Here is a 12,045-nt window from a genome sequence, read left to right on the forward strand (position 1 = left end):
ACACCAGGTTCACAAATGGAGCATTCTGAAGGCTCAAGGTTTATATTTACATTGCTCTGTTTTGCTGCTGGTGGTGGTGAGAGACCCTGCAAGGCTCCCTGCAGGAAAGGAAGGGAAGACCTGGGCGGTTCCAATTCCCTTGTGCTTCAGTGATCCTTAGCATCAGTCTCTGTGATCAAAAGGTACAGCTCTTTGCAGGATAATCTTCCTAGCATAAGACTTTCATGGCCGCACTGCAGTTATCACTGGTACTCTCACGGGTTTCTCCTCTCAAGTTGCCAGTTACAGAGACTTAGGCTGGATAAAAATTTCTCTAAAAAATGCTACTGCTACCAGCAGAATCAGGTTGCGAATTCTCTCTCTCTCTTTTTAAGGATCCAATGCTATTCATAGGGTAGATGTTGTACATGGGTTTATTTATTTATTTTTAATGATGGGTATCTGTGCTTTGGGACCTAAAGAGCCAGTCTGGGATTAAGGATGAGGCACTGGAATTAGGAATTTCCCTAGAAGGAGCCTCTATAGTTAGTCCAGCCATGAATAATCTTGAAATGGGGACCTTAACTAGACACTTTAGTGATTAGGGTTCTTTCAGATACCAATGAGATAAGGTGACTCAGCCTAATTTAAGCAAGAAGAGAAGTGTATTAGAAACATATAATATTTTATGTAATCCAAGGAAATGTTGAACGATTAGGCCTTTGAAATGTGAAAACCAGGGGAAGCCGGTCTTAGAAGCAGGGATTTATGGTTAGCTTTTTAAACATTCTCATTTAAACGTTCTCATTTTAAAGACAGTTCATTTTCAGTTTCCAGCATGTCTTTTGGTGCGAACACAGCAATATTTAAAAGGCAGAGAAGAAGGGAGTTGCAAATTTGATTGAGAAGGAGAAGGTAGAAAAGGAATAAAAAATTAGGGAAGCCAAGAAAGGATAATATGCCAAGGAAAGCAGTGTGGCCATGAACATGAAGATAAGGAACAACAATTGTCCACATAATAAAAAAGAAATAGGGTAATATGTGGTAAGTGAAAATCGTGCAAAGGAGCTAGGTATTTCAAAAATAGAAAAGTAATCTCTATTTGTTCAACAGCAAAAAGATGTTTCATTCACTTTCAATCTTTTAATTTTTTAAGTAAAACACACTCAAGTACATCAAAAATATATAATTTGGTATATATTCTGGATTTTGTTTTCTATGATGCTTCTCTGATATACTCAATTTTTAATATTGTTAACATTTTCTCAAGTCAACACATTTTATCTTTGACAACATGCTTTTTGAAGCAGCATAATGTACAATCATGTGGATAATTGATTTAATAAGCTCCATTCTAACATTTTAGGTGCCTTTCATTTTTTGGCATTGGAGGTGATTATATCGCCCTGACTGGGTAGCTCAGTTGGTTAGAACATTGTCCCAATACACCAAACTTGTGGGTTTCATCTCTGCCTGGGGCACATACAAAAACCAACCAATGAATGCATTGGTAAGTAAGTTGATGTTTCTCTCTCTCTCTTCCTCCTTCTAAAACTAATAAATAATTTAAAGGATATGGATATATCTTTGTGTGTATCTGATGATGTTTAAAGGTAAAATTACTGTATCAAATTCATTTTAGGATAGATCACACCAGTTTGCATTATGCTGAGTGACTAAATACTATACCCTAAACAGTATGTCTTTCATAAATTAAATTTGGTTGTTCTTGCAAGTGGTGAGTGTATGTGTAAATGTTTCTTAGTTTAATAATGGATTCTATGTCTTCTCTTCATTTGGTTAATTGTTCATTAGATACTTTGAAGCTATGCATGTTATTGTGGTGCATGGAGATTTAAAGCTGTACTATGTTCCTCAAGAATTTATCACTTTTTCATTATTAAATAATACAGCATTTCTGACTCTAAGAATGCCTCTTGTCTTTAAATCAGCTTTATCTGATATTGGTGGAGTTTCATAAGCTTCTTTTGCTTAATGTTTTCTTGGTGTATCTTTTTCTATCCTTTTACTTTTGGATTTTTCTCTTCACTTATAATTAAGGTGTACCTTTTTTAATATTATTTTTTCATTAACATTTATCCCCACTAAACATTATTCTATCTCTACCTACCCTCCCCCTCCTCCCCCCTCAAGAACTTGTGTCCATGAGTTCTTTCTCTTTTGCTTTCTTTTTTGCCTGATCCCCCAGCTCCCAACCCCCACCCCAGAACTGTCAGCCTGCTCTCTAAGCAACATATAGTGAACTATGAAATTATTTAAAAGTCACATGTGTATTTATTTAATTTAAATTAATTCAAAAATAATATATTTTAGTTTATCTATCATCCTACTCTTTGCTAGCTTTTTTCCCTTCCATTTTTCTGATTAATCAAAAAATAATTTTATTTTTAATTTGCTATAGTTAGTGGTTTGCCTAAAAATTATAAAATACATTTTTATTTATTTTGGTCTAATGTTAATGATTACTTTTATAGCTTCTCTAGAAGATTAGAACCAGAGAACATTTTAACTCATTTACTAGCGTTTTTTCATTATTATTACATATTGCAATATTTTGTTTTAACTATATATAATTTACGTATATTTTAAATTCCTTAAGCCATTGTAATTATTGTTTTATACAGTCAACATTCAATTTAGCCTTAAATTTAATGTCCTAATTTCTCCTGAATTTTTGCCTTTCTGTCTGGGATCGCTTTCCTTTGCCCTGAAAAACATCCTTTCAAATGGCTTTAGTGCAGGTCTACTAAGAACAAGTTTTCTTAGTTTTTCTTTGTTTGAAAATTATAGTTACTTTGTCCTTACTTATATTAATTTTTTTTCTGAATGTAGAATTTTAAGTAGATAGTTATTATCTTTCAGCATTTTGATGATGCTATTTCCATCATATTCTGACTTATTTTTCTGTTAATAAGTTACATATACAGTAGTCTTATTTTTACCCTTTAAGGTGATGATTTTCTTTCTCAGATTATATTTAAGATATTCTGTTTGACTTTGGCTTTAAAAGTTTCAGTCTGATGTTCTTTGGTAGGCTTTTCTTTGTATTTACCCTTCTTGTTTTCTTGAAAATTGCTGAATTTATGGATTGATGTCTTTTTCAGCTTTGGAGAGTCTTCAGCCATTATCTCCTGAAATATCGTTTCTCCCTCTATTCTCTTTCTCCTCTCATGTTAGGGTGCAATGAACACATAAGCAAAGACTATCTCACTATGACTAAAATGTCCCCTACATTCTTTTCTCAGTACTGAGTTCTTTTCATCTCTGTGGATAGAGAGCAGATATTTTCTACTCTCTCATTGTCTTCTCTTATTATATATCCAAATTAGCTGTCAAATCTAATTATTAAAGTTTTCATTTCAGTTGTATTTTTTGTTCTTTTTTATTTTTAGAAATTTATATTTTTATTTTCTTTCTTTTTTTTTTTAATTGCTTTCTTGAATTTACTACCAAATCTTTTTTTTTTTTAAGATTTTATTTATTTATTTATCTTTAGAGGGGAAAGAGAGGGAGAGAAACATCACTGTATGGTTGCCTTTTGTGCGTCCCCTGCTGGGTGTTGGCCTGCAGGGAACCAGCCTGCAATCCAGGCATGTGCCCTGATTGGGAATCAAACTGCGATCTCTGGTTCGCAGGCCTGCGCTCAATCCACTGAGCTATACCAGCCAGGGCTATATTTTTATTTTCATTGTCGACATTATTACAGATGTCCCCATCTGTCCCCTATGCCCACCTCCACCCAGCCCTGGCCTCCCCTTCTCTCTGGCCATCACCACACTGTTGTCTGTGTCTAAGAGCTATACATACATGCTCTTTGGCTAATCCCTTCACGTCTTCCATCCAGTCCCCTCTCCTCTCTGACAGCTGTCGGTCTGTTTCATGTATCCATGCCACCATTTCTATTTTGTTTTTCAGTTTATTTTGCTCATTAAATTATACATATAAGTGATATTATATGGTATTTGCCTTTTTCTGATCAGCTATGTCACTTAACATAATAATCTTCAGGTCCATCCATGCTGTCCCAAAAGGTAAGAGTTCCTTTTTCACAGCTGTGCAGCAATCCATTGTGTAAATGTGCCACATCTTTTTCATCCACTCATCTACTGATTGCTACTTAGGCTGTTTTCAGATCGTAAATATTGCTGCTATGAACATAAGAATACATATATTCTTTTAAATTGGTGTTTCAGGATTCTTAGGATATATTTCCAGAAGAGGAAATGCTGGATAAAAGGCTGTTTCATATTTAATATTTTGAAGAAATTTTATACTCTTTTTACAGTTTATATTCAATATTGTTTTGTATTAGTATAAGATGTACAGCATAATGTTTAGTGAATTATATGTATACAGTGTTTCCCCTGATATTTCCAGTACCTACCTGGCACCATACACAGTTATTGTAATCTTAATGACTATATTTCATATGTTGTATTTTATATCTTTGTGTCTATGGTGTAACCACCAATTAGTACTTTTAATCCCATCACCTTGTTTCATTCCTCCCAGCCCCACCCCTCAGGTCTGGCATCCATCAGTCTGTTCTCTATCTCTATGAGTCTGTTTCTATTTTGTTTATTTTTTCTTTAGATTCCACATATAAATGAGACCATATGTTATTTTTTTCTCTGTCTGGCTTTTTTCACTTTGTATAATACTCTCTAGGTCCAGCCACCTTGCTGTAAGTGGTAAGATATCTTCTTTTTAATAGCCGAGTAATATTGCATCGTATAGTTGTACTGCATCTTTATCCATGTGTCCATTGATGGATACTTGGGTTGCTTCTGTACCTTGGCTATTGTAAAAAATGCTGCAATGAACATAGGAGTGCATATACTCTTTCAAATTAGTGTTTTGGGTTCCTTTGGATATGTATCCTCAGTCATATTTTCAATTGTATTTTTCAACTCAAGAATTTTCATTGATCCTTTATTTTTTAAAAGATTTTATTCATTTATTTTTATCAAGAGGAGAAAGGAAGAGGAAGGAGAGGGAGAAAAACATTAATGTGTGGTTGCCTCTCCCAAGGCCCCCTACTGGGGACTTGACCCATAACTCAGGCATGTGCCTTGACTAGGAGTCAAACCAGTGACCCTTTGGTTCATAGTCCATGCTCAGTCCACTGAGCCACACCAGCCAGGGCTCAATGATGCTTTTATAAATGGCACTTCTCTTCTGAAATTCTCCTTCTTCTGGTTTTGAATATGTGGGGGGGCAACTTTCCTCACAAGTCCCCCCATGTGCCAAGGATGGAGAGTAATCATGACTGAGACATGATGTGATCTGCTTAGGGAGGAGAAGTGGCCATTTTCCCAGAGGAAAAAGGCTGTGAGCAGTGGCCAGTTTCTCAGGGGAAAAAGACCAGCAGCGGCCAGTTTCTCTGAGGAGAAAAAGGCCTCAAGCCCCTTCCTCCAGGTCCTTTTATTAGGTTGTAATACACAAGAATACAGGGCAGCAAGGATCAAACAGTAGATAACATTTCAAAGAAATGTGAGGGCTTAGTTTGAGTCAGAGTCTATCAGGAACAGAGTTTTAAGGTTTCCTGCTTGAACCCTTAACATATGAATGAAAGCACTTTTAGCAGGGCAGATTTCATAGGTTTATCAGGAAGTCTTTGTGATGCCAGATTTTTCCCCAGGACATGCTCTAGCAAGGCAAGGAGCTGCACCCCTCCCCATCAGCTATTCAGGATTAAGGGGATTAGAGCCAGGAAGTGCTTCTCCCAGAAGATATGGAAACTGGACTATGTCAAAGCCAGGGGGCGAGAGTCCATTGCTCTTTGTTGCCACCCCCCCCCCCCCCAGTCCTTCTATGAAGGCTTCCCAAGTGATTGAGTCTGGCTTAGGTTGGCCCCCGCTGTGAGGGGTATTATCCTCATTGACTTCCAACCAAGCTTTGGAGGCAGGGAGAGGAAGCTGAGGCAGCGGTTTGCTACCTGAGACAGCCTTTGTCTCCGTCGGCTCCCAGTCCAGAGGTTGATACAGGGTGCAGCCAAGGGGGGGGGGGCAGAAAAGATTTGGAATGGTGTCCAGAACTCAAAGTGTACAGAAATATTGGAGGAAATATTAGGATGTCCTCCCCCCCCCCCCCCAGGTGTCAGTTGGGGGAAGGGACGAATGGAGCAGGGCCATTGAGAGCTGTTTTGCATAGCAACAGTTTTGTAGCTAACCTCTAGAATGGCATTTAACATATCTATAACCTTTAACTGGTTTCATAGATATGTTAAATAGCTGTGGCCAAGTTTTGGGCCAGGGAGAAGTGGGTGGTGAAAAAAACCAGGCTAGAATTGGGAGCTGCTTCTCGGAGAGAGTGCCTGCGAGAGAGCCATGTGGCTTTAGCAGAGTGAGGACCCCCTCTTGGCCAGATGAGGGGGAGAGTCACGCTATTTAGAAAGATGTAGACCCCTGTAGCCATTAGGAGGGAGAGCCATGCAGTTTCAGCAGAGTGCAGACCCCCTCTTGGCCAGGTGGAGGAGAAAACCACGCAACTTTGCCAGAATGGAGATCCCTGCGGCCAGGTGAGGAAGAAAGACGCGGCTTTGGTAGAAGAGGCCCACACGGCTTTGGCGTGCTCCCTTTGGCTGAGTAGCCTGGAAAGCAGGAGAGACTTTGACTAGAACTTGGTACAAAGAACTCTTGCCAGTGGAAGGTGCCGCATGACTTTGGATTAATTGGAGATCCTGCCTGGACAGGCAGGCGACACAGCTCACCTGCCAGCGGCCTGGGAGAAAAACGGACGTGTGCTCTTTTCCTGATTTACGGTACCCGGAGTTGGGACAGTGGGAGAAGGCAGCTGTGTGTGTGTGTGTGTCTGTGTAGGTGTATATCCTTAAAGACTTTAATATTTTAAGGAAGGCATTAGGCCTAAATAGCATTAAATAAACATTTTGTTTCCTTTTCACAAATCTCTGGCATTGAGAGATGTGTTTCCAATTGGCGGCGGACAGAAGAACCCTATAGATATTAGAGTATCGTCCTTGGGAGGGGCCCCTGTTTTCTGAAGCAGTTTTTGGCATCCCTTGGTGGGCCAAGTATTGCCCCCCCCCCCGGACCCCTTGTTCGGTAACAAGGTCATCCCTTGCCCTTAGCCACAAGGGGTAGAGATACAATTCCTAAAACCAGGCAGAGCAGTCTACAACAAATATGTTAATCAAAATTATTTTAAACTTCATGCCTAATAATTCTATATCTGAGTTTATTTAATTATTAAATTCTAGACATTGCATTAAAAAAATTATAGAAGTTCTGGTTCCTTTTTCTCAATGGCAGGATTTCTGATTGCTTTTGTCTGGCAGCTAAAATGGAGCAGAGCACCTTAGCCCAATCAGGGATTAAGCTCATTTTAGCCTAGGGAAAGCATGTTCTATTGATAGTCAGTATTTTCTTTTGACCAGTAGACTTCTGGGGCCCTAGCTGAAAGCAAAGGGCAGTTACAGGAGTTCCTCCCTGCATCTTGGCAGGCCCTGACTTCCCAGCACCATGAGACTGCTAGAAAGCACTTCTTGGCTTCTTCAAATTCCTACTGATCACTTTCTAACTGGTGCCTCACGAAACCAACCTTATGCTGCTTGTGAAAGGCCAGCCTCTGAAGGGGCCAAGGGGTGCTGCACAATTCATTTCTTGGAGTTTTCCTGGGTGCTCGATGGTCCCAAATTCCAATTTTTGTCTTTCTAGCTACGCGAAACTGCTAAAAACTCAACTGAGCTTCTCTCCTCCTTAACCCTCTGCTTCTCAGACTCTCTTGTGGTGCCAGTTTCTAATCCACAACTGTTTTGATGGGAAAGGAGTGCAGAATATTGTGTCCCCTCATTGTGTTTTCTCACCTTTCAGGACATTGGTCTCTCAAGTTCCATCCGCCCTGATAGTTCTCTTGTTCCTTGAGACAGATGTATAAGGAATTATCCATATTTCACATTGTCCTTGGTAGGAGCATTGATCAGATTTATTTGAATAAAATATGTTTCCCTACTGCTTTGGAAATTCACCCTTTCATATAGTAGCATTTGTCTGACTACTATTACACCTGCAATCTGCAGTTTCAATGATTGAACTTTAATTATTCATTTTACCCCTGGTGGTTCAAATACCCTTTCAATACTCCTCTGTGTCAGTTTTGTCTTGGCGTTCACATCAGTATTTCTTTGCCCACAGTGTCAGAAGTGCTTATGATGAAGGCTGAAGTGGGGATGGTGGGGGTGCGGAGCAGAGCGAGAGATATGGAGTATTGCCATCTCTAGTGCATGAGGGTTTTGGAGGCTGGAGATGGCACACCCCATGATGCAGCCTTCTGGCTCAGCAAACTAAGAGAATGGTGGTGTCCTTAACCATGACTGGGAATATAAGAGAAGCAGATTGTAACAGAAAGGATTATCTGTTGAAAGAGCAGAAGCAAGGATAGCATAGATAATTATAAAAGATTGGTGATATTTTAAAACGACTTCTTTAGCTAGTAGTATAGAAAGTTCACTTATCAATATCAAAAAATATCGAGTAAAGTCCAGTATGGATGAGATGTCAAATGAAATTTGTGGAGGTACCAATGCTACAGATGTATGATTTTAAGGAGCTGTGCACAGCAGCCTTCTCATGTATTCCACCGTGTGTTGTACACTGTTAAGCTTTACCCAGTGCTTGCAGGCAATTAAGGAGCCTAAGCTTAGAGAGAGGGGTGCAGAAGGCAGAGCAATCAACTTTGGGAGACTTTAGGGCAAAAACAATTGCAAGTGAGAATATAGAAGCTACTGGTGAAAAACCTGATGACACGGCCCCATAAATTCTAGTCTTGTGAAAAAAGAAATGAATTCCAGCAGATTATTGCAAGTATCGAGTGTGTTAATAAGAGCTGCAGAAGTTTTATCAGCTCTATATCAAAGTAAGGTACTACTATATTGATTACTAGGTCGTTTATGTGAAGGATATGGTAGAGCTGTGATGAGAGCTGACCCTCTCTGTTCTGGCCATGCTCTCTGCAGCCTGAAGATAAAACAGTCGCTAGACAGAGAGTTTGTTTAGATGCAGTTTCTTAGCATCTTTCACTTCTATCTATACCAACTAGCCTCTCCTTCTTCACCCTTAGAGAGACTTAGAAAATACCACTCTGAATTGTATAGCCTAGCTCTAAATACAAAGGGTGAACTTTTAAGATTTGTTTTTATAGGATCAGAATTGCAGAATTTTAACCTGGAAAGAAATTGTACAATCTATTTGACTCCTATGGGTTCTTCCCTTGATAAATGAGACAACTAAAGAACAGCGAAGACAAGGCTGAGTACCATGTAAATCAAAAGCAGAGCCAAACTCAGGAAACCCAGGTTGCTCGTGACAGATTTAGATACTCTCGCTATACTGTGGAGATTCATGTTAACTTACTGAATTAATTTACTGTATCACTTTGCATATTGCACCCCTGTCCCACTCTCCTTTAAGATTCAGCACAATTTTTTATCGTGGAAGAATAAAAAGTGGTTTCGATCCTCTCTCTCCATAGTATCAGGTTTCTGAAAACTGCTGACACAAAGCACTTTCAGACCCAAATTTAATATAAAAGCACTGAGTATGCAAATGAGGCATAAAGGCAAACTTTAGAAATGAACTAAAGAGATAAAGAATCAAGATTAAGACTTGTTTAAGATTAGACTTCAGTCCTGCATTTCTGTTCTTTTCTGGCCAACAAGCAACTCTGACCCCAAACTGTAGATGTACACCTGGATTAGCAACAGTCACTGAGCTGCTTACCATATCTCACTTTTGGGGCAAAGTCTGCTCAGACCTGCTCACCCCACCCCCATCCTGTTTTACTTCAGTGTCAGGAGGAAATGAAGCCACAACCAGAACAAAAAGAGCTCTGACACCTTTTGCCCCCTGCCTCCTCCCTCCCCCCTCACTGTCCTCCCCACCTATAGCTACACCACCCCAGCTGGGCTCTGGTGAGACATCCCTGCCTGCCAGAGGGAGGGATCATGAGCAGGGTCTGCATTTACAGGCAAGTGACACCCAGAAGCCACAGGCTTCTGTAAGTACGAGGTCTGCAAGAGACCCAAGTCAGAGCAATGGCATTGTCACTGGAAGAATTTGTCCACTCCCTGGACCTCAGGACCCTGCCCAGGGTCCTGGAAGTCCAGTCAGGCATCTACTTTGAAGGTAAGCACCTTCCTGTCTGTTGGCTGGCTAAAAGTACTTGTAAGGTGTATACTCTTGGGAATTGGAGGAAGAAATTTCAGTAGAACATGTATGAGTTCTGTTAAAGAAAAGGTGACCATAAAAGAGAGAAAGTAATGGTCAAGACCCAAGAGTATTACAGAAGAGAGAAATAGATAGGACTTGGGCAAATAGGGGGCAGGAATTGTGTGAAGCTTCCTGAGTTTTCATACCCTTCTGAATAGTTCAACAGCAATGGTGAGTTATTTCTGCCTTTTCTTTGAAATGGGTTGTAATGCAAGGCGGAAAAGTTAAGTTATCCATATTTACATTTCTAGAATGTAGAGAATAAAATTTAATTTTATAAAACAAAAGTAATTATTAAAAGGGCGGTGTTTAGAAAGAAAAATTCAGTCAGCTCTTAACCACTTTTTGCTGTTGCCTTTGTCAGTGCTTCTTACACCCTTTCTGTAGGGGCCAAACTCCTCATTCTTTAAATGATGCCATTCTTATTTGAAGGTATAGAAATTAATGGTTTTTAATCACAAGATAGTTTTTAAAAATTCATGTTGAAAAGTCTGGATTCAATTTGGATTATTGATTAGTAAGTTAACATGTTTTCATGTAATTCACTATGTTCATTCAGCAAAAATATGTTAAGGCCTAGAGATTCTTTAAGCAGTTAGTTTGGATAGATGTGAGAAAAAAGGTGTTTTCTAGGCAAACGTGTATTTCTTGTCGTAATGGTGGTAGAACTGATGCAGTAACAAAATTAAATACAGTAAAACTACTAGGAAAGTAACTTAAAGAAGTGTTGGTAGATAAACCTTTCATTGAAAAAAAGGTTTTAGATATTATATTATAAAATGAAACAAAGATTGACAAATGTCAGATTCAACACACACACACACACCCACACACACACACACACACACACACCTGTTGATACAAGCTATTATCAGCTTAATATCGGGTTTTGTTTAATTCACTTATATATTGATTGTTTGAAATCAAAACACATTTTTCCATATATACAATATTATGCAATATATTTTTGTTCACAAGTCAGCCCCCAATCATTTTTTTTGTTTCATAGTTTGTGCTATGGAGGCTTTACATAAAAAGTTGGTCTTCATTTCCAGGTTACAAAAATATTTTCCTATATTATTTTATATCAGTTTATCCATTTTTGCATTCAGTTTTTAATTCATTTGGAGAACACTTTGCTCTGAGGTGCAGAGGGATCCAATTTTAGAGTTTTTTCCTTAAAATAAACTTGACCCGCCAGTACCATTTACCCAGCTAGCCATCCTTTTCCCATTGATTTGTATTGCTGCTTGTTAGTTATATTTAAACTTGCATCTGGAACAATCTGTCTCTGAAATATCACTTATATACCATTAGTCTATTTTTTCCTCAGCTGTGCTAAGATCACCCTATTTTTGTAACTATGGCTCTGAAATGTGTTAATATGTAGTCCATGTATAGATCAATTCCTGCTTTTGCTACTTTTATTTAAGTTGACTTTAGCTATTCTAGATGTTTTTGAATATGCTCTTAAAGAAATCAGTCAGTTACTTAAGAAATTCAACTAGAATTTGTATTGGATTATATTGACTTTGTAAATTGATTTCGGAAGATTTCACATTTTTATATTAAGTCTTAGAAAAAAAACATAGTATGTCTCCCCATGTGTTCAGACCCTCTTCACCCTTTAATACTTTACTACTATGCTATACTTCAGTTAAGGGGGCAAAGTATATATGTAGAGGAATTTTTATGAAGTAAGTGCATTTATGTAACCATCATCCTGGTGAAGAAATAAAAAATTACAAATATTCTAGAAATCTTATCTTGTGCTTTTCTCTCAATCCCTTTCCTTTACCCTCCTCAAAGGTGATCACTA

The 12,045-nt window shown here is 38.6% G+C and overlaps 1 protein-coding gene across 1 annotated transcript in view; it reads left to right on the plus strand.

Moving 5' to 3' along the window:
• Positions 1–9,844: 9,844 nt before the first annotated feature.
• THEMIS (thymocyte selection associated) overlaps positions 9,845–12,045 on the plus strand; it is a 157,079-nt gene continuing 154,878 nt past the window's right edge. The window contains exon 1 of the mRNA XM_037045786.1: positions 9,845–10,142. Within this exon, the coding sequence (XP_036901681.1) occupies positions 10,052–10,142 (91 nt within the window). The 5' untranslated portion in view covers positions 9,845–10,051. The remainder of the gene's footprint in view (positions 10,143–12,045) is intronic.

This window comes from Sturnira hondurensis, unplaced genomic scaffold, assembly GCF_014824575.4.
Source record: "Sturnira hondurensis isolate 20B ecotype Veracruz unplaced genomic scaffold, ASM1482457v3 Scaffold0004474, whole genome shotgun sequence".
Classification (NCBI taxonomy): domain Eukaryota; kingdom Metazoa; phylum Chordata; class Mammalia; order Chiroptera; family Phyllostomidae; genus Sturnira; species Sturnira hondurensis.